Raw genomic sequence first — 27020 nt, 5'->3', positions numbered from 1 at the left:
GAATTTGCTCAACACCTAGCAAACCCTTTTTGTTGCCACTTGCCACATTTCCAAGTGCAGTCAGCACCACTGAGCTTCATGAGTTTGTTTGAAAAATCCATCTGCTGGTTTTGGCCCCAAAGATGCTAGCTTTGCTGCCCTGCAAATCTGGCCATTGCTATCTCAAGTTGAACATACTGAAATAGCAGACTCTGATAGCAACCTGCCAAAAATCAGCAGTGCTAGAGACCAAGATCAGGCATTCTGGCTCCTGGTCCCACATCCTAGTCACTGGGAATGCCAACTTTAATTATGTTTTACTGGCAACGTATATCAGTATCTTTTCAGTACTGAATCAGGATGTTGTGCTCTAGCCCAGCACCAGCAGTCACATATCCTCCAAAGCAGATGTGAATCTTTTTATGAGGAAAGAGCCACAGCTCATAAAAATACATAGGAAATCCCAAACACTCATCACTTACCAACTTTTTGCCCTGAATTGATTCTACTTCTAGACTGCTGATTTGTGGCTGACTCTATTCCAGTCATATCCACTTCTCTAATGTAGTCTCCCTGTGTGAAACACACCTGGAGCACCATGGTCTGGAACTCTTTGGGGTTTTGAGGCAATGTTTGCATGGTCTAAATGTAGACATTTTGCAAAAAGAGTGGTAGTGTATGTGAAAGGTAGATGTCGTAAGTGTACCTCCTTTGTGTGAAAACAAGGAATATCCATGGAAGGAAATACAGTTGGAGGGTGTTTTCCATCCTGGTCTGTCCGGTCTGTCCCATCCGTTCTTAATCAGCAGATACAATAAAATGGGCAAGAAGGTCTGCCTACTGGCATCATATGGTCCAGCTTATTACCCAGTAGTCCTAGAATGTTTTACTCTGGCAAGGTATTCCTGAATCTTTATTGACTTTGCTATCTTAATGTCATTTGGGGCTGTAATGGTAGAAATGTCTCCTGTATCCATACAGCAGAGTGAGAAGGATTTTAATAACTTTATTGTGTGTTCTGGAAAGCAGTTGAAATGTTTGGGTACCAGAATGGCCGGAGTCTTATTTAATTGTAGAGCTGTGATACAGTAACACAACTGCTACTCACTGCCCTCACAAACTGCGATGTGCTGATCTGTGTAGAGGCACCTGCCACACACTTGTCCTCCAGCAGAGACTTCATTACCCTCAGTTAGATCATTACATGCAAAAGGATATATCTGAGAAAGCTGGAGAGCTGGGATGGAGGTGAGGGGTTGGGATGCCCTGATTTATGTCAGACTGACAGAGCAGTCTTTCTCTCTTACACTGGCAGAACCCATATGGGGGGGCTCTTGACTGCCATTCCCATCTCTTGCTTCCTTCACATGGATTTGTTTCAGCTACATTGGATGCCAGATTAGTTATTTGTGGGACCCTATGCTAACTGGAAGAGGGAGGGGAGAGGTCAGGAATAATAATTTTTTAAACCTTCTTTAAATCAATTACTGTCTGTGCTTACCATGCATGTTAAAACGCGAGTTAAAATCCGTAGTGCCTTGCTCTGCCATTTTAAGTATTTGTTGCTAGTCATTATCAATTCCTTTGCACGCAGCCCCTACAGCAGAAGCATGGTTTTCTCTGGAGCTGACATTAGCACTGTTTCACTGGGCTGGCAAAATGCAGTGAGCTAGTGCGTTCCCTGGGAGACTGGCTGTTTTCCATTTATTTCAGTGCTCTGGAAGCAGGCCTAGATGTAATGCCCTAACATATCTTAAAACAGGGAAATTACTAATTCAAGTCAGTGAGCATATTTTCATTTTAAAAGAGTAACAAATTAAATAAACTCCCCGCATTTTGCATTTGAGACCTCAGTGTTTCATCTGCTGTAATCTAATTCACCCATTCATTTCCTGCACATTCATTTTATCCCATTATTTGAGATTTCCTTTGCTTTTAATCCTGTGTTTTGAAGAGACATAGAGTTACAACAGAGAATAGATGAGAGAGTAAACAGTAAATAAAAGAACAAATATGCCATAATATAGCTTGATGTGGTCCTAATCAATCTGCTTATCACAGCTGAATCCTTAAAGTTAGGAGTGCAACTTTTCTGTCTCAAGTTGATTAAGAATTCTTTAAAATTAGAGGAAGTGGGGCTATGTGTACAATCTACCAGGGGCTTAAATATTACCTGTTGGGTTTTTTTTAACAATAACAAGGATGTTTGCATATTAGAAAAAAAAAAAAAAATATATATTGGAATGGCCACAGAGGTCTAAAGACTTTTTGGGGTGCTTTTAACCAACCACACTCAAGCAATGGGATCTTACCCAGCACTGAAATATTTACTTGTCTAGTTGGGGACAAATTGCTCTGCAATCAAAAGGCTTGGTATTCTGGGAGAATCAATCAACCCTTCTCATTCTCCTAAACTTTAGATGAACTGTAACCAGGAATGCCTCTGGTTCACCTACCGCATCCTTCCTAATGCTGTCACACCTGCCTTGGTTGGCTCCTGTGTGTTTTGTGGTGGGTAATTTTGTGGCTTAGCTGTTACCTCTCTTGAGAGCTTCCTGTCCATGGGAACCACTGGGAAAAATTGTTAAATCCTCTGCATTTTCTAAGAACTTGATTGTTTTTCATCACGTGGCACCCACAGGCCTGTCCTGGGGGAAGTTTAGATGAAATTTGAGCATCAGCATAGAGGAAACGGGAGGAGCAGAGGCTGAGCTGAAAAGTAGGATCTGAGGAATACTCACAAAGGTTTTGTGCATGGTACTGCAGCCCTCACTGAGTGCAAGCAATTCCCTCGCACTTTTGATTGTACTGAGGACGGCCAGAGAGGGAGTTAATGAAAACCAGCCAGTGTTCTGGATCTTCCCACTCTCACTTAATTGCAGTTAACTACTCAGAGGGGCATATGCATGCAGATATCCATCAGGTTTGGCAACTGGAAACTGTTGATTGATATACTTCAGGCAACAAATTTTCCTTCATCTTATGCTGTAACCGGGTGCCTGTTTTAGTTTTGCTTTGCCCCTTCCTTACCCATATTATTTTTATAGTTTTGATGAAATAAACTTTGTTTTTGCCGTGGATTCCAAAGGGACCTTTGGAAAGATAAGGAAAGATGAGATCTATCAATCAATAAATCATTGCAAATCTATAAATTCTTTCTGCATTGATGTTAGAATCAATCACCCCAATAAACATATTTCTAAAATGCGTAAAAAAAAAAAAAAAAAAGTGGTTGAGAGAGTTTGGAGAAGAGGAGGATGAGGGGAGACCTCATTGCCCTCTACAACTACCTGAAAGGAGGTTGTAGAGAGGTGGGTGTTGGCCTCTTCTCCCAAGGGAATAATGGCAGGACCAGAGGAAATGGTCTGAAGTTGCGGCAGGGGAGGATTAGATTAGATATTAGGAAGACTTACTTTACTGAGAGAGTGGTCAGGCACTGGAACAGGGGGGTGGTGGAGTCACCATCCCTGGAGATATTTAAGAAACGTGTAGACATGGCACTTCAGGGCATGCTCTAGTGCCCGAGATTGTTGGTTTGTGTCTGTTTGGGGGTGGGTGTGGTGTGTGGTTGTGGGTGTTTGTTTTGGTTTGGTTTTGGTGTTTGGTGTTGTGGTGTTGGTTTTTTTTTTTTTTTTTTTGTTGGTTGAACTCAATGATCTCAAAGGTCCCATCCAACCAAGAAGATTCTGTGATTCTGTGAGTTTGGCAGTTTGTTTTTACACAGTTTGTTTTAAGAGGAGGAGCAGCACTGTAAGAGGGAGCAGAGTCAGCATCTGCAATGGTCTTGTGCTTATGGATCAGTCTATGCAACGATCTTTTGTAGGGATAATTTCAGTGACAGCATGATGTTAGATCGTGTCAATAACCCTGCTGTGAGTCAGCTCTGCTCGTTTATCACCATTCATATGCTTTGGAGTTTTTTTCTTGCTGTTGTGTTGAATATTGGAAACACTGCAGGCTAAGACATTATTGGATCATTTCTGTCTATTGGCCTGCACTGGGGGCTGCTCTGAAGGCACGGATAAGCATTCTGTAGAGACCACGCTGGCACAACGTTGCTATGACCTGAGTCAGGTTCAGGAGGAGTGTGACACCTTTCCCACCGTGCTGGGATGAAGAAGAGTGTCCCTCTGTCTTTTGCATGTTTTGTTTCGTTGTTTTGGGTGTGTTTTTTTTCTGCAACCCTCCAAGAAAGGGCAAAGGCTGAACAAATAAGAGCCCCTTTGCCAAAAGAGAGTTCCTTCACAGGCAAATGATGGCACAGCAGTGTCTTGCTGTTGTTTACTGCTTGTGCTGTACTTCTGTGGAGACAGAATATTGTAGTTCCTTGGCCCTATCATCTGACTATTTTTCTTCACCATGACATCAAAAAAACTTCTACAAAAAGCCCAACCCCACATTTTTGCTTTCCTGTTCTCCACAAAAGCGTTAAGTACAGTGTCTTTCATACTGGCTTCAATCTCCTTTAACAGAACGTTTCAATAATTTTATATAAGCATAAGCATTCAGGACTCCCTTGTATTTGTTTTCCAGTGAATGCATCCTATTGTTATTAGAGGTTAATTGCTACGTTCTCTTTAACCTGCAGGCTATGGTGAGCTTGACTGCAGGATACCAGCAGCTATTCAGTGTTAGGAAATGGGTCTGAAAATATAAATCACTTCTTTCTTGGCAGATACTAGACACAGTCCAGGATACGTTTGCATTAGCAGTTGCCATAATGCATTAGGATCTATGGTGATTAGATTTTCAGTAATAGGAGCAGGGCAAATGTATTATATAGTTACACAATTAAACATATTTTCAGACTGAGAGTGAAAGGATGTGGTAATGGAGAAAGAGGGGATAAGACAGGCCTTTCTTTGGAAGGAGCAAATGTGGAGAGGTCATATCAGAGATGGGAGGAAGTTTAAATAGAGTTTAAGGTGGTTGACTGAGGAAATAACCAGACAGAACAGTGGGAATCATGTGAGCAGAGAAGGTTGCTTTGACACATTATGGGAACGATCAACTTGTTTATGAAGTACCAGTAGATAATTTGAGCTGGATTAAGGTGGGCAGAAAGATGCCACAGGATCTGGTGTTTGAGTAGGTGAGAGGTGCTGGGCTTCAGAAGGCAGGCGAAATTTGAGAATGTGTATTTAGCCTTGAGAAAGAATAATGACAGAGAAGTGACTAGTTGAGATTTGGTCCCAATTTAGCTCAGTTTCAGTGAAGTCATGTTTAACAAGAAAGACTGGTAAAAAACTAAAATTTTTGAAGCCATTGTGACTGCGTATCTAAAGACTCACAGTTGTCAGCATTGTTTTCCTTTTTCCTTGTTTTCAATTCTTTCCTTTCCCTCACAACTATGAAAAGCTCCTTGATGTTAATGTAAAGACTTTGGTTGATTTTTAGTGGACTATGGATAAGCCTCTTCTTATGTCATGGCTGAATGCTGATTTCTGAGCTGTTCCAGTTCCAGGCAGCATTTATAATTGCATGTTGTTATTTGAAAAATAATAATTTTAATTACTTTCCAGAAAGGGTGATACAAAAATAATCTATATTGTTTTCCTTCTTTTAATTGGAGAACTTTCTCACACTGTAATGTGCCTGAGTAGTCCCATTCCATCATGTTCTCCATTTTATTTTCAAGTCACTCAAAGAGCTAATACTTAGTTATTGGGCTATTTTCCTTGATCTCCAGCCACACAGATTTGTTTTTAAGTAGTGCTTGTCTTATTTTTCATAGCTGATATGACTGATTCAGATTGGATTATTTCATTTGACCCAAACTGGTGCTGCGGTTTGAAGATCCAACCAATCTGTGGGCAGCCCTTTTTTTCTTTAATAGCAGACTAATTGGCAGACCAATTAATCTGCTCATCTGTGAAGAGAAAATTTATAGCAATAAGTAGTTCTATTTCCAGAAGTCATTCTCTAAAGCAACATTACAGTGGCCTTGTTTACTTCATGCCCTGCAACACGATCCAGTGCTTCAACAGTAGCACAGGTCAATTAGTGGACAAATTAAGCAATTATTAGCTACTAACAAGGGTGACTGGCATCATTACCCTTCCTGTTTACCAGCAAACTGTTATTTTAATACAAAGATCAACAAATAAATTAGGGCATCTGTTGTATTGCCATGTCTGCCTTGAAGTAAATGATATTAAATGGGCTTTGGTTGCTGCCAAATTCTTAACCTCGGCCTAATGAGATACACTGATATGTCTCTTGCTGATTATAGAAGCTGTAAAATTTAGTTTGTATTGATTTATTAACAGGAGGACCAAGTTCTCTACGATGGCATTTTTTGAATAGTCTGATATCTGTCTTTTTACTTTAAATGTTATTGATCCAGAGACTATTGGGTTCTTCTGAAAGACAAAGCCATTTACTAATTGTATTGATTATTTGGATGCTTACAATAATTTTATGATGAGGTTTGTACCAGTATGCTTTCACCTGATGCTTCTGTTATGTTCCTTGGACCTGCCTTTACTTCCAGGTTAGACTTCTGTGAGACAGTTATTTTTAACTCTTGCTTTGTATTTTTATCATGGGGTAAGACTTCTTCAGATTTAATTAACTGTCACCTAAATAAGAAAATACAGTAAATCTCTTTAGATAGGGTGAATTTGGCTGCAGTACCCCCTAATAAATTGTGGTAACATTGGGAAATGCTGGCTCTCATTTGCCACCAAGCTGCCTGGGTGCCCAAGGTCAGTCTCTTCCCTTGAGTCTGGTGTGGCTGGTGCAACAGTGAATCACGCAGAGCAGAGGCTCACCCATTGGTACACCCATTGGCTGTTTGTACACAGCCATCCCCGTCATAGCACGTTCTTGGTTAGGGATTAATAACTCCCTGCGTGAAGCTGAAAGCTGTAGCTTCTAGTTGCCAAGATGCCTTTGCCAAGCCCTATGAGTGAGTCTACGTCAATAACAGGAGCAAAATGAGCAGAACCTGGATGAGCCTCTTCTCTGGCACATGCTTGGCGCACTGCAACATCTCATGACAAACCTGTTCCACCAAGGTCTTTGGTGAAGCGATGATTGTGTGCACAATGTGATATTTATGCCACTTTTATTGTGGCTGCTTTGAAAGATCATACTTGACCTAGGACAAAGTATGTTCTGGACATACTGCTTTCTAAATTGTTAACTCTTCCAAGTATTTTAAAAAACACAAACTGATGTGATGTTTTGAGTCTAGTTGCAAGCTCTTTAAAACTGAAACTAGCATAGTGTCTTGAGAAGCCATAGACTAAGTGTGGGTTTGTATCCCTTTAAGTAGTTTTGAGCCCTCCAGGTGTGTGTACTGTGCATTATGTTTTAGACAATGCCAGAAAACAGTTAGAGCAGCAGTTTAACATAGCTAAGCCTTTCATGTTTGCATACAGTTAGGAAACCTGGTTATTCAGGATCCAACTGTGTCCCTGTCGTTTCTTCGTGTTCTTGCTGTTGTATAATGAACAAAAGACACACCACCAGCCAAAAAGCAGATCGATGTTCAGTTTCCTTCATTGGAAGGAGGTAATTGCAGAAACATTTCCTGAGCAATATAATTATGTATATGCTAATTTGCCTCAGAAATTCAGGTTCAGTCTCTTCTCAAGAGAAAGACTTGGTTACAGAAAGGGAATTTCTCTTCTTCAGGATTAGTCACTAATAGATGAAAAAAATTGCTGATGTTTAGAGTCAATTATACCTTGATCATCTTAGACATTTCAGAAGCCTCATTTTTCCCTCTGTGCCTCAGCAAATTAGAATTAATTCCAACAGCAGCATAGGTTCAGATTTGTTATTATTTGAAATACAAAATGGGCCTTAGGAAATAGGGTAAATGAAGGAGTTGTACAGTGTGAGATTTTGGTCCCATCTTTAATGGTTTTTTCAGTCAAGGTATAAAAAAGTGTGTTTAACCTGGTATGTACCTGGGGTTTAGGTTCTTTGTTTTTAAAGATTTTGATTGGATCACAAAAAATCAGGTCTAAAGTCATTTTTTTTGAAGTCAGCTAGTTAGCCCATGCCATCTCTTCTATGCTGAATTGTTGCTTGTTATATTTATTCCCTAGGGCTTTGCCCTGTCCAGCATTAAACGTTTCTGACGACGGGATTCCGCTCTTCCCCTGGAGAGACAATTCCACAGTCTAATAGAGCTCGCCATTAGTGAAATTTTACTGATGATCAGCCTTAATTTTTCTCTGCTTAATTTTATCCTGTTACTAGAGTGAAGTGATTGATTTATTCTGGGGAAATTCAGTAAATGGTTCCTGCTTCACAGGATGGACCTTACAATAAATAGTAAATTGTCATGACCTATCTGTGGGTGTCCTGAGATTACACAGGAACTCAATTTATCTCGACATTCATTCCCTGGAAGCTATTTCTGTCAGTACCAACTCAGTGGAGGAATAAGCTATGAATTTAACTGCCAGACTGCCTGCCTCCTGCCCCAGCACCAGCCTTGGAGCAAGGAGATGTTTAGTCGCTCCCTGAGCACAGGGCCCAGAGGCAGGAGCTCCTGCAGGGTCTTGTGCTGTGCCTGAAGGAAGGGCATTTAGGATCTGGTTCCCCTGTCCCTTGCCTTGGTTCTACATTGAAGGAGCTTCGCTGATGAGGTTGAGTTACTCCTGGTTTTTATGGGTTTAAAGTAGTTGAAGAATCTGACCTTATAAATTCCAGTCTATCAATCCCACAGTTTCCCTGTGGCTGATACAGAGTTTGTGTAACTCTCCCAGTTTTAGAGAGGCATTTTGGTTCAACATGTGGTTCAACAAGGCCAAGTGCTGAGTCCTGCACTTGGGTCACAACAACCTCATGCAGCGCTACAGGCTTGGGGAAGAGTGGCTGAAAAGCTGCTGCCTGGTGGAAAAGAATCTGGGGATGTTGGTCAATGTCCAGCTGAATATGGGTCAGCATTGTGGCCAAGATGGCCAACAGCATCCTGGCTTGTATCAGAAATAGTGTGGCCAGCAGGACCAGGGAAGTGATCGTCCCCTTGTACTCAGCACTGGTGAGGCCACACCTTGAATACTGTGTTCAGTTTTGGGCCCCTCACTACAAGAAGGACATTGAGGTGCTGGAGCATGTCCAGAGAAGGGCAACAAAGGTGGTGAGGGGTCTGGAGAACAAGTCTGATGAGGAATGGCTGAGGGAACTGGGGCTATTTAGCCTGGAGAAGAGGAGGCTGAGGGAAGACCTTATACCCTCTACAACTACCTGAAAGGAGGGTATAGCAATGTGGGTATCGGTCTCTTCTCCCAAGTAACATGTGTTAGGACAAGAGGAAATGGCCTCAAGTTATGCCAGAGTAGGTTTAGATTGGATATTAGGAAAGTGGTGGAGTCATCATTCCTGGAGGTATTTAAAAGACAGGTAGACAAGGTGCTTAAGGACATAGTTTAGTGGTGGGTTTGACAGTGTTAGGTTTTAGTTGGACACGATGATCTTAAAGGTCCCTTCCAACCTAGATGATTCTATGATTCTATGATTTTATATCTGTTTATACATGCAGATGATCTGAACTCTGTGTTCGTAAGTCAAAGGTGGGTCTGGTAATATGCTTAAACAATTTTGAGGTGCCTCAGCTCAACAAATTGCCACTTATGAGCTGAGCTGCAGTATGTGCCCATCTATGTATGCTGGGTAGGTAAGTTGCTAGGCTTCAACTAGTAGGTTTACTTCATTTCACCACTTAGGAGGAGAAATGCTTTGTAATTGTGGCTCAGCTGATGAACAGTAACTTCTCCCTCTGTGGAAACTTGACTGTGTCTGATAATGTAACCATATTGTACTTGCATTTTGAGGATGGACTAAGGTATTTATCCTTAAATCTCTTATTTCTGGAGGTTTTAGAAGATGGCAGGTGCCACATGATTGCAAGTGGTTTGTTCTGTTGGAAGTGGGAGCAGTTACAGGAACCAAGAGGAATGATGATTCTAATCTTCTATATGTGAAATTTCGGATAGATATCTGGAAATCACTGATGTCATAAACCCTGGTATTCAAACTGTTTTCTCATTTTTTTCTCAGGTATAATTGATTTTCTTGTGAGCCAGCATCCTATTGCAAAAGTACTGAGAGATCATCTGGTCTTCAAGATTGCACCCATGCTCAACCCTGATGGAGTATACCTAGGAAATTACAGGTATGGTGTGGAGTGTGAATCTGTGTATTGTTATATTTACCTTATACACCCTGCACTGTTTTGTCACTGAATCTTATCTGGCTTGTTTCAATCAATTCCTCTTAAACTGGGGGTTCTCATGTGGCCATATGCTTCCTGAAGTTCCTGTCAAGGCAGGGGGCTCAGTGGCAAATTTTCTTGCTTCAGGAGGTAGAGAGCAACAGGGTACCTTCTCTGCAAGCCTTCTCTAGATGTGGGAGTTAAAGTCAGCTTAGAGTTAGACCTTAGCTGTGTTTTATAAATGCATTCATTATGCTGCTCATCAGCCTCTATGTAAATGTGTCAGTCAATCACAGTTCCCTTCAACTACCCAGATCATCCATTAAAGTCACAGATTTCAGTCTATTATTATACTGTAATAGATAGGCATACATGGAACAGAATAATCATTCCACCCTATGCTAATTTTGTTTCATTTTAGTATTTGAATTACTACTTTACCACCTCCTCTGTTGAGAGCGTATTCAGATAATCTTTTGTTTTCCCTAAAATTGTTTGCTCTTAATGCATTTATTTACAAAATAAATGTGCTGCTGGAGGTGATAATGAAAAGCAGTTGATTAGTTGATGATTTGTTTGTGGGGGCAATTACATGTACCACATAGTTCTCTGGAGAAGCCCCTGAGAAATGTAATATACTGTATCTGGTTTTGCTTACAGCGCAAGACTAAATAACACAATACACTCTGTAGCCAGGCTACCTTGAGCTTTGATCTAATGAGGTATCGCATTGCTAAGCAGAATTAAGGCTGGGTTATTGTGTGGATGAGGAGACCACTGAGGAAGAAACTAGAAGTTGCAGAAAACGGTGCTGCTGGCTTTTCTTTGTTTCGATGTGTTCTTCTTAGCCCTCCTGTGCTTTGCTGCTTACTAAACTGGAATAGCGGGGAATTGCGTGGGTGATTTCAACAGTGCCTATATACATATACATATAAGTGAAACTTCTGAGGACACAGTCTCCTTCCAGCTACACTGATACTCCCTCAACTCCTGGCAAATTCGAAGCCAGAGAGCGATATTGCAGTAGTGGCATCTGACAGCATTAGGAATTTATCATAAAGGTTATGTCACCTAACTGGAATAAAGCCCTAAAATGGCACTAGAATCTGATACTACTCTGCTTTACTCTGCTCCAGGTGCCCTGCATGCAGGCAAATCTAGCTGCAGTTAAGTGGCTTTCTTTTTCCCCAGAAAATTCACTTGCCCTGTAGGTTTTTCTCCTGCACTATTAGTTATAATTTTTGAGACATGCAGCTTTACAGACATGCATATGGCTCACAACTTGAAAAGCCTTTTGGGAACCCGGGTATTATAAAAGGGCATGTGAATTCATTTGGAATTGCTGAGCCTGATGGTATACTATTGTTTTTGCTTTTCATGATACGCAGAATTTTCGAGCCTCCTGAACTAAAGACTCTTTTAATGAGGTAGTTGGAAAAACACTTGATTTTCTTGCAATTCGTCACTTTATTTACAAATGGCCTAATGTAACTAATAACTTCAAAATGAGGGTAATAAGCAAAATGCTACCTGTTACCTTGAGAAGAATATTAAAAAGCCTAGCAATGTGCTGGTGGTGTAGTTAAGTAGTGCTGAGTGAATAATTTACAGCAAACACTTTATTTCCTGCTCATACAAAATCCACAAGCACATCACAATTTATTTGCTTGAATTTACTGGATGAATTTTTAAAAAAAGATCTCTAAGGATCAATTGCTAGTGTTTGAAAATTTAACTCTGAGGTTTCTCTGTGATTGGCTAGATAAGTCTGTTTCATCTCTTTTGGTCTTTGTTCAGATTAGCACATAAATAGGACTTTCAGAAGTCTTCCACGTAGCGTGGTATAAAACAGATCTATTGGCTGGGGACAATCCCCCTGCTTTTGCAAACAAGGTCTGTGGTGGCATATGCAGCCAGAGCAGTTTTAGGCATTTGAACTTCTACTTCCTATTATCTCCCTCTTTCTCAAAGCAGCAGCCAGTGACTATTTCTTTGGTTCATTGAAGGTTCACATTCAGAGCTATGCAAGCTAAGATAATGAAATGGGTAATTAAACCTCATGCTTGAGTTTGTAAATTGATCTCCTGCCAGTGTGAGAGATTTTTTTTTTTTTTTTTTTTTAACCCACCAGTACACAGCTTTATGCAGTTGGCAAAGTATACTGTCAGATGCACTTCACTGTCCTCTGAAATCCCAGGCGCGGTGGGCACCGTTAAAAGCCTGAGTATGTCAGCAGTTTTCCTGGAAGGGGTGGGATATACTAGTTCTCCTGTGATCAAAGCAGGAACTAACCACTCATTTACCCAGGATGATACGGTAACAGTCGGCTGATGGGACTTTCTTCGTTGTCATTTTTGAGGTTGCAGAACTTTCACTGAGGGTTTGGGTCCTGTGCTTTTCTCCAAAATCCTTGTTCCTTTGTTCTAGTGCTTGTGAACTGAGGTTTAGGAGTTTAAGCCAAAACTGCAACAATAATGCCAAGAATTGTCTATTATCTATAAACTGTTGCTCACTCTCGAGAGAACAGACCAAATGGGTTGTGACTCTAAAGGGACTTTCTTGTGGTGAAATGTTCATAACCAGCAACAAGTGAGTTTAATATCACAGCTATAAAGCACAAGTGCTCGCGGCACAGACACATCTGTGAGGAAGGTTGTTTATATGTTGCGTGTACATTCAGGCGGCTCTAAAAGAAATGATCATGGAAAGGAACATCAATGCCCAGTCTATCAGGATGCAAGGAAACAGGGTGCTAAAATCTAGTGATTTGTTCAAGTGTATGCAAGAGTTTAAGAAGTGTATTTGTAGACCCACATGGTTAGGCATGAAAAGACAAGGTGCCTTATGTGACTTAAAGGGGTGGTTAGGCATCTTCTCTAATTTAGAATGTTTGGGAGGTCTATACACCATTTTAAAAAGTGTTTTTTAAAACTAAGTGGCCAGCGGCTGAATATGAGCCAGCAGTGTGCCCAGGTGGCCAAGAAAGCCGATGGCAACCTGGCTTGTATTAGAAATAGTGTGAACAGCAGAAGTAGGGAGGTGATTGTGCCCCTGTACTCAGCACTGGTGAGGCCACACCTGGAGTATTGTGTCCAGTTTTGGGCACCTCAATACAAGAGAGGTATCAAGGTGCTGGAGTGGGTACAGAGGAGGGCAACGAAGCTGGTGAAGGGCCTGGAGCATAAGTCGTATGAAGAGCGGTTGAAGGAGCTGGGACTGTCTAGTTTGAGGAAGAGGAGACTGTGGGGTGACCTCATCACTCTCTATAACTACTTGAAAGGACATTGTAGAGAGGTTGGTGCTGGTCTCTTCTCACAAGCAAATAACGATAGAACAAGAGGGAATGGCTTCAAGTTGCAACAGGGTAGGTTTAGACTAGACATTAGGAAGAAGTTCTTCACAGTAAGAGTGACCAGACACTGGAACGGGCTGCCCAGGGAGGTGGTTGAGTCACCATCCTTGGATGAGTTTAAGAGTCATTTAGATGTGGTGTTGGGGGATATGGTGTAGGGAAAAACTTTGTAGAGTAAGGTAGATGGTTGGACTTGATGATCCCAAGGGTCTTTTCCAACTTGAATGATTCTATGATTCTATGAAAAGTTGCAATTTGGTTGTAATCTTAAAGTATAAATATTTTAATAGAATCGTACTAGTTCACTTTCTATCACTTAATAGCTATTACTTATGTACATAAACCAATAGAGTTGGTGAAATTACCTCTACTAGACTTTATTTCCAGTGGAATTTCTTACTAACTGTTTAGAAATCAGAGCATTTAAATTTTGCTTTCACTTGTTTCTTTCTGAAAAGAGCTGAGAAACGAAACATCGCAGGCAAACCACACTACAATAGATCAGTTGGCTGGGTACAAGTGTTGGCAGGGTTAGGTGCAGACAAGTGGAGCCCTCAGACTGCAAATTCACCTACAAGCCAAAGCACTGAATGGCTAGTTGGGATTGCTCCTGCTTGCAGTGCTAGCTGTTGTTTACTGGTTTGCTAGCATACCCTTCTGTGAAGATGACTTCTACACTACACTCTTTCTTCAGTGAAAAAAAACCCCTCCATAGTCCTTTTCTTGCCACATGAGTATACTCAGCTTTTGCTAACATACAGGATAATGATAGGTACCTGCTGTTTACTGTGATCAGGGATGCAGGGTCTCTCCCAAAACAGGCAGACAGGCTTCATCCCTTTCTTTGAAGTCTTTAAAATCTGGTATTACTGTACTTCTAAGTGTAACTGGCTTTGCAGTTATGGTGTGTAGAAAATGTTATGCCACATGGGCTTGTTAATTAAATTGCCCAGGAAGATGCCGTTGGTTGACCTCGCTAAAATGGTGAGTGTTCAGCATAATTTGCCCTCTGTTCTGTAACTCATCCTCAGCTCTTTCACCTGAATTGAAAGACCTGTTTTGCTGGGTATGATGCATGACTTGATCTTTAGCGTTGTGAAAGAACATAGCAAAAAATAAAAATATTTGTGACTTTATCTGTAGCACTAATCTCACCCTCTCTGATGGATTAAACTGTGAAACAGTTTTGAGAAATAAAGGAAAACTTGTGCTAGGAAAAGAGATTTCTTGACTTTTCTCTTTCTGGTTGCAGTGTAACATTATCATCTTCTGAACCTATTACCATCCCCAGGGAGGTGGGGTTAGACTAAGGGAAAAAAAAAAAAGTGTTCTTGATTTAAAAGTCGTGCATCCCCAGGCTTGGCCTGAACTTTCTTTTATCGAGAGCTTGTTCTTATGCTGGCATTCTGCAGCTGAATGCTGAAATGTGTCCCTGCAGGCGAGATGACTGTACCACACCATCTTAGATTAGTTCCAATTTGTCAGCCTCACCTTCCGGAGATGAAACCCTATACTGGCACCGGAAGGGATGTGTTTCTTAGTCTGGGCAGCTTCTCACTGAGGTATCCCAGAAATGCCATGACAAGGCAGTTGAAATATCCTAACCATTCTCTAAAGGCTTTGTTGCATGACCCAGTAAGGCTTCCTGTTCCTTGCCGTTTCTGTGTTGCCCTCAGTTGGTTAGCTGTGACACGATAGGCCTTCAGTAAATTAAGGCCATGAATTAGCTGAAATGTTCTGAACTGTCAGCACTACAATATCCCTCTAGCTTGATTGTAGGGACTGCAAGAATTTCTGTGAATGGGGAGAAGAGGGCACACATTGATTCTATCCTTTCCTGTTTCACTGTCAGGTACAATGTTTTTGAAGTCAACGCAATCTTTACTGCTTGCTTGTGTGAGGGGTTAACAAAGCAATTTGTTGGAAGGAAAGGAGGCTAGTCCTACCCAGACTGGAAAGCCAAATTCACCATAAAAGGTGTCAGAGTCCATACGGCAATGAAAGCTGTGCTGGGATGAAATGTTTTGGACAAATGGTATATTTTTGGCCCACATACGTAGTTTTGTAAGGACTGAAATGGTTCATGGAAGTGACTTGAATTTGGCAAATTGTTTCAAGTGAAAAAAGGGAGCTGGGAAGCATTGAGAAACATTTTAAAAGATTCATATCAGCATTTTATAATGGGCAATCTTTTCTTGTTTTTGTTTGTTAATAGCATGATTTGTTAAAAAAATGGCCTTTTTTAAAGATCCCTTTTGAAGAGTCTGAAATACAAACAGAAAACTAGGCTTTGGACTAGACAAAATATTTCATATTTTTCCTGAATAGTTTTTTGTGGACTTCATTTCTGTGACTTTAGAAATAGTCAAAAGTTCAACATTTGTGTTCACATGTAATTTATGAGGGGTGTTTTGACAGTAAAAGCACATGTGGACTTTATCCAAATTATTTTAGCTCTAAATCAGAGCTATATGTTGTAGCACTGAGGAGTGCTGATTTTGGTCTTTGATAATATCACTTTGGGGGATATACCTATAGCTGCACACATACATGTGTATATATATGTTCACAATGACTGAATATGTTACGTGGTTCTTAATATCACTTCTCCAGTTATGAGACATGGCTACTTGTGTGCATACTGTCATTTCCATAATATCTCTTGATTATTTTTCACCTATTTTTTCTGGTGGGGAAGGTTTTTTTTCTTAGCTTCATTTAATGTATGTGAAATTCGTGCATTGCCTTGAATTGAAAAACAGAGTATCCATCTCAGATGACAAGATGAAGCTCTAGATGGAGTTTATTTTTCCTAATTAGGCGTTTGTCATTGTGTATTCTATATAACAACGTATAAGTAAACAATCATGGACCTTTTGAATAAATTTATTGGTTTTATTTATGTTACTGGGCATAAAAAATCTATAATTAGCAGGTACAGCCGCCATATAACTGGCATTTAATGACAATTACTTTTTGTTACCATAGAAATGAGTCCAAAGTAGTTACCTATAATTTCTCATTCCCAAACCTCACACATGTTGTATTGCGGTATTACCATAGTAATTGCCTATTAGTCATCATAAAATAAGCAGTTACCCAGAAGATATCAGGATAGTGTGAAATTTCTCATCTTCTTCAAAACTTGCAGCACATGCCGCTTCTCGTCTTCCTTTAGTCGGATTTTTGCCTGAATGACAAGAATGTCTGTTGTACATTAACCCAAGGGAAGAAGGGATGTGATTGAGAGAGAATTGTACTCTAAAAATACACCACCAAGTCAGGAAAAGTATCTCCCATCCCCTGAAAATATAGAACTATTTCCTATTATTGAAAAACAGGGATTTTTCAATCCCATGAAATTGAGGTTTGTTCCTTGCTGTGAATTTCCTATTTATTCTTTTTCCAATTCAGTTGTGACCAAAGCAGAGGCTATACGTCTTAGGGGGTCTGTGAGGACAGCTGTGCTGTGTCAGACCTCACAAGCCCAGTAACTGCTAATGCAGTAGTCGACAGTGTCACTCTCCTTGTAAGAGCAGGAGATGCCCCCACCCGCCCAAGTACTTTCCCAGCTACCAGAGATTTTTGTTTTGGATATTTCCTGAACTCATGCGATTTCTGCCTGCTTAGTAGTGTGCCATGGATTTGTCTTCCTAGCACTTGTCCAGTTTGCCCTCAGATGGTAAGTATTAGCTCTCTCAATCTCCTCTGGCCTGAGGCTGTTCAGCTCTTGCCCCAGTGCAGGAAGCATCAACGACTTCAGCCTTCTGTGAGCTTCATGAACGTCCTGATTTGACGTAATGGACATGGACTTCTCAGTGGCCGCTCTTTCCCCTTTTTTTCTTCTTAATTTAGATTGCATGTTATTGAGGCCAGTCTCTCGCTGTGCCTGCCTAGATCACATTTAGTATCAGCTGGGGGTTGGTGACTCTTGTGGGGGTAAATAATGTTCCCTTTCATAGCCGGGACTACGGGAGAGCCAGGCCATGGGTTCTGAGCATGTTACTGACTGCCTGGTAGAGTCGTGGCAACTGAGCTCTTCTCCTCCCTTTCCAATTTCAAAATTGGAAATTCAAGGTGGCTTTCCAATGCTTCAGTGTCTTTTGACAGCCTGTTGGATTAAAAACACAGCTGTGGCCAGGACCAACCACCCTAATAATGGGGGATAAAAGCAAACAGAGAGCTGCCACAGTGAGGGACACTTCCCTGGCAGCCTGTTCCAATACTTGATAACCCTTTCGGTGAAGAAATTTTTCCCAATATCCAATCTAAACCTACCCTGGCACAACTTGAGGCCATTTCCTCTTGTCCTAACGCATGTTACTTGGGAGAAGAGACCCCACATTGCTACACCCTCCTTTCCGGTAGTTGTAGAGAGCAGTAAGGTCTCCCCTCAGCCTCCTCTTCTCCAGGCTAAATAGCCCCAGTTCCCTCAGCCATTCCTCATCAGACTTGTTCTCCAGACCCCTCACCACCTTTGTTGCCCTTCTCTGGACATGCTCCAGCACCTCAATGTCTTTCTTGTGTTCAGTTTTGGTCTCCTCACTACAGTATTCGAGGTGTGACCTCACCAGTGCTGAGTACAGGGGGACAATCACTTCCCTGGTCCTGCTGGCCACACTATTTCTGATACAAGCCAGGATGCCGTGTGCCAGGTTGGGGCCCTGGAAAGTGAAGTCTGGGATAGATCTGCAGCTGTGGCACAGGGGCGCTCTGGGCAGCAGCAATGGAAAAGGCCAGGGAAGCAAGTGAGCAGCAGAGGTTTTCTCTGGCCCTTATATCCATTTGGCTCGTAGCATTGCCATTCCTTTCCTGCTTTGAAGTTTTCTTTCCATTGTGGGTCTATTGCCCAGAGTGCTGTGATTGTAAGACAGTTACAGTGGTTGCTGTTTTGCTCACCATTACTTAAAAAAAATCTTCCTTGTAAAAAAGTTGTCATCCTTTATCTTAAAACAAATACTAGGTTTGCAAAAGGGTTCCTATCTGCTGCCATTGAAAATGTTCTTTATATCGATGTGGTAACTGCTCATTTAAACCATATTACAGCTCCTGAGTATTTTTCAGTTGCTATTGATGTGACAAATTCTCTTGCACAGAGGACTGCACCAATCAATAGAGCCAGTATATGTGCTTTAACAACAAAGCCACATGCCTTCAGGTTTCAGTTGAATCTGAACCTTTTAGTAGCATTAAATAAAGCTATATTTATTTTGCTTTTGGTGCAAGAAAAAAAATCCAAACCCAACCTAATTTAATACAACTTGTTGGAAGGGTTTGAAGGCAGCATTATGGGGCCATTTGGACATGTGATGAATACATAACTAGTGTTTGAGCTGCTATTTTGTTGTTTTAAGCAAACCCTTCTCTTCTAGTTAGATTGATCTGGGACTACAGAGTAGCCTTTTATTTTTAGATGAGCAGGGAGAGAAGTCATAATGAGAAATATTGAAATCATATCTCTTTTTATATCTGCCATTATTCCACTGAGAATGAGACATGATGTCCTTAAAGAGACAGGGCTATTTATTTTCCATTTAAATAGCACCATTTGCGATTATTACCTTTGAGCCATTATGCAGAGAACAAGCACCAAACTTGTGAATCCCAGCCAAGTGAATCAAAGTTTGTACCTAAGTGCCATTTATGTCTTTGAGTTGCTGTAGGAGCCTATTCTTGACCTTTGCTGACTTTAATTTTTGTATGTTTTTGTCTTCTAGAATGTATTTGCAATTAACAGGGATCTTAATGTCAGTTTGGGTGAAATGTTTGTTTCCTTTCCTCCCCTCCTGAATAGCTGCTTTTAGGTCTGAATATAATCCCATCTGGGCTTCTTAGCTATACTTTCAGTTAGGTAACTAAACGTATTGGGCTTTCTTCTTTTTTCCTCTTTCCTCTTTTTTAAGTCCGGTTTGTATCTCTGGTGATTTGAGTTCTTGTTCACAGCCACAAACAAAGGACCAAAGACTCTAGTGGTTTTTTGGGGTGGTTTTTTTGTTTGTTTTTTGTTTCGTTTAGGGTTGTTTTTTGGTTGGTTGTTTTTTTTTTTTTAAATTCTGCAAATTACTTAGTAAGCTTCAACCAATTTGCTGTGGATCTTTGTTTTGGTTTACCCACCTATATTTTAGGAATAATTGGGTCTCATATATCTAAAATTAGCTGTGGAGCTACATTTATTAGTGTGTGTAAAAAACCATGTTGCATTCCTTGGCTTTGAGGCACTATGTAGGTACCAAGCAGTATTGTTTAAATAAACTATATCTTTAAATATAACCATGTAATAAAAACAGTGTTTTATTGTTAGTTTTGCAAGTGAGAGAAGGGAGAAACACACTGAGTTGGTCTCTGTCTAATGTCGTAATGAGCTGAGCTCTACTTCTGCAACAGTAGTTGCCAGGCCACAATCCATGGCATTTAAGAGCTGATACAAAAGACTGGAGGGCTGCTCCGAAAAGGCTATTTGCCAGACGCAGGAAGTTACGGCGGTGACACAACCCAAAAAATATGTCATGTATTCACAAGTGCCATCTGCTGGTACGGTTTATTGAGCTATTTCCAGCGACAGGTGCAAGGCATGCCCATAACTGGCTTTTTTTATTGGTGGTCTTCAGGCAGCTGCCTGCTTGCACGGCACATATTGTTGGCTTCTAACATGCGTTGCACCTAGCTGCAAATGCACCAAAGCCATCCTCCCACCCCAGCAGTTGCCATAAGGATGCTGTGCCAAAGTGTCTGGAAAGAGGGGAGGTGTCAGAGTGTTATCAATGAGCAGGAGCAGCGTCTGTGGGGCACTTATCCCAAGAGGAGAAGGTCTGTGGTATGGACAGTTTGTGTGTAGCTGTCAGCAATGGGGACAATCCAGATTGCATTTCCCAAGGCTTTGTTTCCTCCCTTCCCCCAAATGAAATTAGTGATAGTGTTGCTTTGCGGGAGGTCTAGTTCAGGGAAGTGCTCAAAAGTGTTCCTTGCAATGAAGTCTGTTACTCAGGAGTGTGTGCTGATTCTCTGTGGACTTTCTTCCCCTCCTGCCTTGCCCTTTGTTTAGTTTTTCGTCCTTAACACAATTATTGGCCCAAACAAAAGGTGGTGGTTCCTTGCAGAAATGATGAGCAGCAGAAGCTTAGCGTGGACTGTGCTGCCTTTGTCTGGGTTATATTTGCCTTGCCAGCAGCACCACTGAGTTGTTGACTCATCTGGGAGCAAATCCCAGAACCTGAAGTGTTGATGAGGGGGAGCTCCAGCCCTGCTTGTATTCTCCTGTACTGTATTCTCCTGTCCTGGGATGCAAGAGCTGCATCCAGCCCTGTGGACACCCACGCAATTGAGGCTATAAATGGGGTTTCAAGCTGTCTTTGTGTTATCAGTTATTGAGTGGGGCTGTTCCCTAACTGGGCTTCATCTTTAGGAGTTACTTTGCAAGAGATTTCTCTGTCCTGACTCCGGGCTAGCGTGGAGTTACTGCAGTACTTGGCAATAGTCTCTTGACTTCCTGGAGAAGAGAAGGCTCTGAGGAGACTTTATTGCAGCCTTTCGATACCTAAAGGGTACTTATAAGAAAGATGGGGACAGACTGTTTAATAGAGGCTGTTGTGATAGGAAAAGAGCTAATAGTTTTAAACTAAAAGAGGGTAGATTTAGACTAGATAACAGGAAGACATTTTTTACAATAACGGTGGTGAAACACTAGCGCCGGTTGACCAGAGAGGTGATAGGTGCCCTGACCCTGGAAACATTCAAGGTCAGGCTGGACAAGGCTCTGAGCAACCTGATCTAGTTGAAGATGTCTCTGCTCATTGCAGGGGGATGGACTAGATGACCTTCAAAAGTCCATTCTATGATTCTACCATTCTATGATCACTACAGCTCTTGAGAAGAACCAAGACTTTCCTGTCTGGTGGCCCAGGGGGCAGAGCCAGGCTACTTCTGTATTTTAGCTTTACAGGTTACACTTTGGAGCTGGTTTGTGCCAGCAGGGTTTGTCTTTGCAACAATTAAGTGAAAAATGGAAGCTACAAGTCAAGAGGAGAAATATTTTCCTGGACTGTAGAAATGACCAATTAGAGGTCAAATTCTGCCTTAATGAGAGCACCTATTGCTCCTTCTAAGTGAACAACCTAAAGAGCGAGAGTGAGGAAGGTGTTTTGCCTGCTACCTGTGAGCATAGGAAGGCTCCGAATGTGATTAGAATGTATCCCAGTTTTTGATTGTTCCACCCCAAACAGCATCTCAGAATCTTGTCCAATGTAACTAACATTCATTTCCCCACTCCCCCCTCCTCCCCCCCCTCTCCCCTTCCTCTTCCCCCCCGATTTCAGCAACAGCTTCTCGCCTGGACCTACAGATTCACTAGCTGTCAGGACAGGAGGCTGAGGGATTAATTCTTTATGAAGAGCTTTCTGGACAGAGATCCTGGGATTTTCTGAAGTTGCACGCATTTACACAAGATTGCCAGCTACTAGTGAGCACTCCCATGGTTTCTGCAAGAGTCCCCTTCCTTGTAGTCAAGTTTTATCATGTTATACAAGTAAGGGGTTCAGTGTTCACCTTCAGTTCACTGGGGAAAGATTTATCACCTATCAATAGAAAAGTCCTCTCTTTCTTTTCCAACTGCCGCTATGTGGATGAGGAGGGGGAAATCCCATCCAAGTTATTAGGAAAACAATAGCAGCCTAAGGGCATGTTTGTTTAGGTTGCTTTTTTGTTGTTTTCTTTTCCAGGGTGACAGCTGTTCTTTTCTTTTTTTCCTTTTTTTTTTTTTTTTTTTTTTTTTTTTAAAATTGCAGCACTTAAAATGATGGCAGCTTGCTGTATAATTTAGAATATTAGTCCTAAGGGCAGTGTTGTGTAACATGAAAACAATCCTGAGACAAATCTCATCCATTATCTAAAACAATATTGTATTAATAAAGCAACATTAAATAATTGGAGGATGTACATCACTTCTGGGGAGTGCAAAGGCAGACACCTGTTCAAAGCTCCCGCTCGCATGTCTTGGTCAGCATGTTGCCTCCCAGGCACCGCAATCTCTTTGTGACCTAGAAGAGCCTTGTTTTCACTCTTTGCAGTAAATTATCTCCAAGTGGTTCAGAGTTGTGATGTTTCCTCTTTTCTGTTTGAAGAATATACCTTTTTTCTTGGGTTAATTCTCATACATGAAGTCTCCCAAAAGAAACACGGCTAAGTGTTGAGTTTCAGGAGCTTGCAAGGTGTTGAGCTCTTGAAAACTACTCCTGGCATCCATCTGAAAATTTAGGTTGTGGCTGTAAAGAAAACTTCTACTTAGCTCTTAGTACGTAAGTCTTCTCTGCTGAATCAGAGAGAGATTGGAGACTGCTGTTTCACAGCTGCTTTAAGCTAGGGAAAGAGTGTGCTGTTACCCAAAGGGGCAATTCGGTTCTGTTTTTCCTCCTGACTGTGTATTACTGCCACCTCCTTTTTTTCCAGGAATGGTGCTTGTGTGGCATTGCTGTGAGCCAGAAAAGGACTTATCCTTCAGAAAACCACATAGCATAGTTCCACATAGCTCCCTATGCAGCCAGAAAAATAGGACAGGATGGAGGAATGGGCAGAGAGGGGTCCCTTCTTAGTGGCAGCTTGGGTGTAGATGGACTTAAAGCAATTTTGAAGCCAGAGCCCAAGATCCAGCTGGCTGTTGTGCAGTCGTTCCGGGGATCTTGGGTATAAAGCCAGTGATACTCACTGTTTATTTGGATGGTTCTTGTGTGTTCAAATGCAACCATGCCTATGTGATCTCTTATTATTATTTGCTAATAGCAGGAAATGATTATTTAGATTACTTGGTAATAGGTTGGGTGACTCGGCATGTCCATTCAAGAAAACAGGGGCTTTATGGTGTCAAAGGCTGGAAATGAGCTGTTTCCATGCAACTGTTATACTCCATTACATACACAGGGTGAAAAACTGTCCACAAAATCCTTTTCTCTCTACGCTCCCTCTAAATACAGAAGCCATCATAGCTGTGCTGATACAGCAGAGGGAGCAATTAATCTCATAGCACATTACTTCTCTGCTGCCCCTGGAGCCAGGCAGAGGGGGGATGTCAGGGTAGTCTGGGAGGAGGTAGATGTGACAGCTGATTGACAGCTGATGGCTTTGCCTGGTTGGTGCCAAAGAGCTGAAGGAAGAGCGCTCTGCCAGCATGGAGGAGTTGGGATCAGAAAAGGGATGTGACATTTCTGGACACGCAGTGTCGAGCCACAAAAACGTTAGCCATCTCTGCCAGTATGAGTGGGACAGGTATTCTGCTGCTTCTTCCCCTCCTAGGCTGGAAAGGATGTATATTAATAGAAGTATATGTGACTTAACGTGCAGCTACTCGGTGTTAACCCAGGTCCCCAGGGAAGAGAAGTGCTTATTTCAGGTTGCGCAGATCATAAACCTGCTGCCTTGTGTGGTACGTGTGCTCTGAATACTAATGCTCCCTTTCCCTTTTCTCTACTGACACAGCCATTGAGCTGATGAATTGTATAGATTATACAATGATAATGGATGGGGAAGGGGAATTTCATCTGTCTCTTTAACCAAAATATGAACAGTAAATCCTGCCTGTTTGCAGAGAACAGCTGGATTTCTAATAACACTGGAATGCCGTTGTGGTGGTGAGGGGTGGGTTTAGCTGCCCCCTCCCTTTCATCACTGCCATTCAGACATCCAAATGCTTGCAAAAGGACTGGAGCTTTCCAACACCCTGAGGCTAATGCAGCAGTTTTCCTGGGAGTCTGCCAGCTCTATCGGATCTAGGAAAAGCCTGAACCCCTCTATGGTGCCTCTGCACCGTGCCCAGGGGAAGAAAAGGGAGGCAGGGGCCTTGCATTCAATTCTCCAAGTAACAGCTGGGTGAGAGAATGGGTTTTTCTTGTAAATAAGACCAGTCGCTATGAACAGAGTGTGCTGAGCTCTGATCTGATCCTGTGCAAAGTAGCAAAAGAGCTCCATTGTGGAAGGGCTTACGGTGAGCTTGTGCGTATCTTTGGGAATCTCAAGAACTGAAACAAGGACGGCACAGAAATGTGCAAAGCCTCTCAGGCTGGTCACATTTTGTATTATTAGTAATAAATTTTGTATATTGATTTGAATTGAAATAGGTTAGCGAGAGGGCCTGAATGTTCAGATGATTGATAGTGCATTGACACAGCAGTGTTGACCAGAAGCCACAATCCTGTTCTGCTAGGTGCTGTACAAGTACATCATAAATGATCCTCGCTTTCCTAAAGTGCTTTCAGAGCTAAAAGAGTGTGGCACAGCAGGTGGACAAGGCAATCAAGCAAGCTGTTATATCAGGGGAAGACAGAATACTAAATATAATAGGATGAATAGTGGTAGGTTTTTTTTCCTTTTTTATGTTGGATTTTTTTTTCCCCCCGTCTGGTTTGTGGCAGGAAACACAATAGCTAACTATACAATCAGGCTGAATAACCTTCATATGTCAACTGATAGTAGGACTAGCCTAAATTTGGTGAACCCAGGGAAGGAGCTTTCAGTGATAAAATACATTTGCAAAGGAAGGTTGACCCAAAAGGTATGTTTCTTCAGAATGGATTACTTTTAGATGTTCTTCTGTTCTTTACTCCTTGGACAAAACTGTGGAGCTCTACTTGGCTTGCAGTTTAAGCATCATTTAAATTCTAGCACTAGGATTTTTGTTATTCTGTTGCAGCTGAGCAGTATTATGGTTTTACTCATTGTTTTACATCTGGATTAAATTGTCATTTGGTGCATCTGGAGGTAGGTTTGTTCAGTAGGTTTTGGAAATTCACAGATGTTCAAGGCCCAGTCAATCTTTTGGCAAGCATTGCTAGTGAGGAAGCTACACAGTGAGAATATCTATTCCATGCAAGCTCTCTCAGCAAGTTTTGTTACCCCAGCAGTTGTCCTTGGATAGATCTTCTGTCTGCTCTTCCAAGACTGAAAAGAATCAATTGACAAACTGCCAGTCTATCTCCTTTACTTTCTACTTTGCCTTTGCTAATCTTATGTACATTTTCAGCTGCTACACTTTTTTTGTTGTTTTTAATTCTTCCAGTAGGGTTTACTTTTACTCCTGCTGTTGATGTGCAAGGAGGAACTGATGCTGGCATAGGTTTGTTCTTGACATCTCCATTTTGCTGGTGCTTTGCTGACTAGTGTAAAAGAAAGACAGGTTGCATGCAGGAGGTATGCTGTTATTGGTGTGGGTGAGAGGCAAGTGCAGTCCTATCAGACAGTTCTTGTTCCTTACATTGGTCACCTTTTCAATTACAGATCTGATCTGCTAAAGTCTTGTCATTCTCATTCTAGTTTCTGTTAATGAAATGCATTTAACTGTCAGCTCCTGTTAACAGTAACAACACAGCCGAGAATTCATAAATTCCCATGGAAGTCAAATCACTGCTACCTTGGAAGAACTTAGTCAAGTCCTTTTTCATCTTAAAGCTGGAGGAGGAGACAACGACAACTTTCTTGATCCAGCCAACCAGAATATTTTGAACGATGAATCTATCTCAGGCTTTTATTTCTGATTTCTGTCTGAAAATATGTCTCCTCTTTGTATCTTGGATCTATCTCAAATTATTATTTGCTACCTGGAATATTCAATAATTCAACTTTTCAAAAGCCATTCAGACAAATGTAGTCCATAGATGTGTAAACAGTTGTGTTTGGCACAGCTTTGACCTGTTCTGAAGAACTACAAGAATGAGAAGAGAGTTAGAAAAATTGCTGTGTGACAAGACAGTGCTGGAGCTTAGTTTGTTTAGGTTAACAGCCAACAGGCAAAGGGATGATCTGAGACCATATGTGGGGGCTCAATGATCTGAGTTTGAGTACATATGTAAGGAATATACTAACATGGAGTAACATGAAGGTTACTTTTCAGTATAATAATAGGGGAGGACATAGAAGAGTAGAATGTCTTGACGCTGATGTTCAAGAAATGAAGATTTTAGTCCTTGAAAGGATGGTTAAAGACTGTGGTGTATTTTCCCTGATGGATTGTTTTGAAATCAAAATACTTTCCTAAGAGATCTGTTTGGGGTTTCAATTCTTTCTTTTGCTGTTTTTTTTTTTTTTTTGTGAATGGCTTCAAGGGAGGTCTTTGTGCATAAATGGTAGATTAACAAAGATGATCACAGTAGCCTTTTTCTGCCTTTAAAATGTGTGATTTTCAAACTATTGTAAAGTACTGATAGTTTTCTCTTGCAAGAAGCCCATGTACCCAATGATTTCTTTGTCTTAGAACTGTAGGTTTGTTTTACTGGAAAAATTGGGCACACTGCATATAAACTTAAATCATTCAATCTAATTGAAGTATTCTGCGAGTTCTGGAGAGAATTTCTTCCTTTCAAGTGACAAATTCCATTAGAATCAGTGGATGCTAGAGGCTTTTTCTTTCAACTGTCCAATGCAGATGGATTTATGGTTTGGTATATGTAAGCTTAATAGGGTAAAGAAGAAACACCACAAAATAAAATTTCCTAATTTATCAGAAAATCCAGTTAACTTTTGCTGATGCCTCTCTGA

At 41.3% G+C, this 27020-nt stretch overlaps 1 protein-coding gene across 1 annotated transcript in view; it reads left to right on the top strand.

Annotated features, from left to right (window-relative positions):
- AGBL4 (AGBL carboxypeptidase 4) overlaps positions 1–27020 on the top strand; it is a 948845-nt gene that overhangs the window by 737697 nt on the left and 184128 nt on the right. The window contains exon 8 of the mRNA XM_074151806.1: positions 10000–10114. Within this exon, the coding sequence (XP_074007907.1) occupies positions 10000–10114 (115 nt within the window). The remainder of the gene's footprint in view (positions 1–9999; positions 10115–27020) is intronic.

The sequence above is a fragment of the Numenius arquata genome, chromosome 8 (genome assembly GCF_964106895.1).
Source record: "Numenius arquata chromosome 8, bNumArq3.hap1.1, whole genome shotgun sequence".
NCBI classification, from domain to species: Eukaryota; Metazoa; Chordata; class Aves; order Charadriiformes; family Scolopacidae; genus Numenius; species Numenius arquata.
The sequence above is the reverse complement of the archived record's forward strand: the minus strand, read 5'-3'. Positions and strand labels throughout refer to the sequence as shown.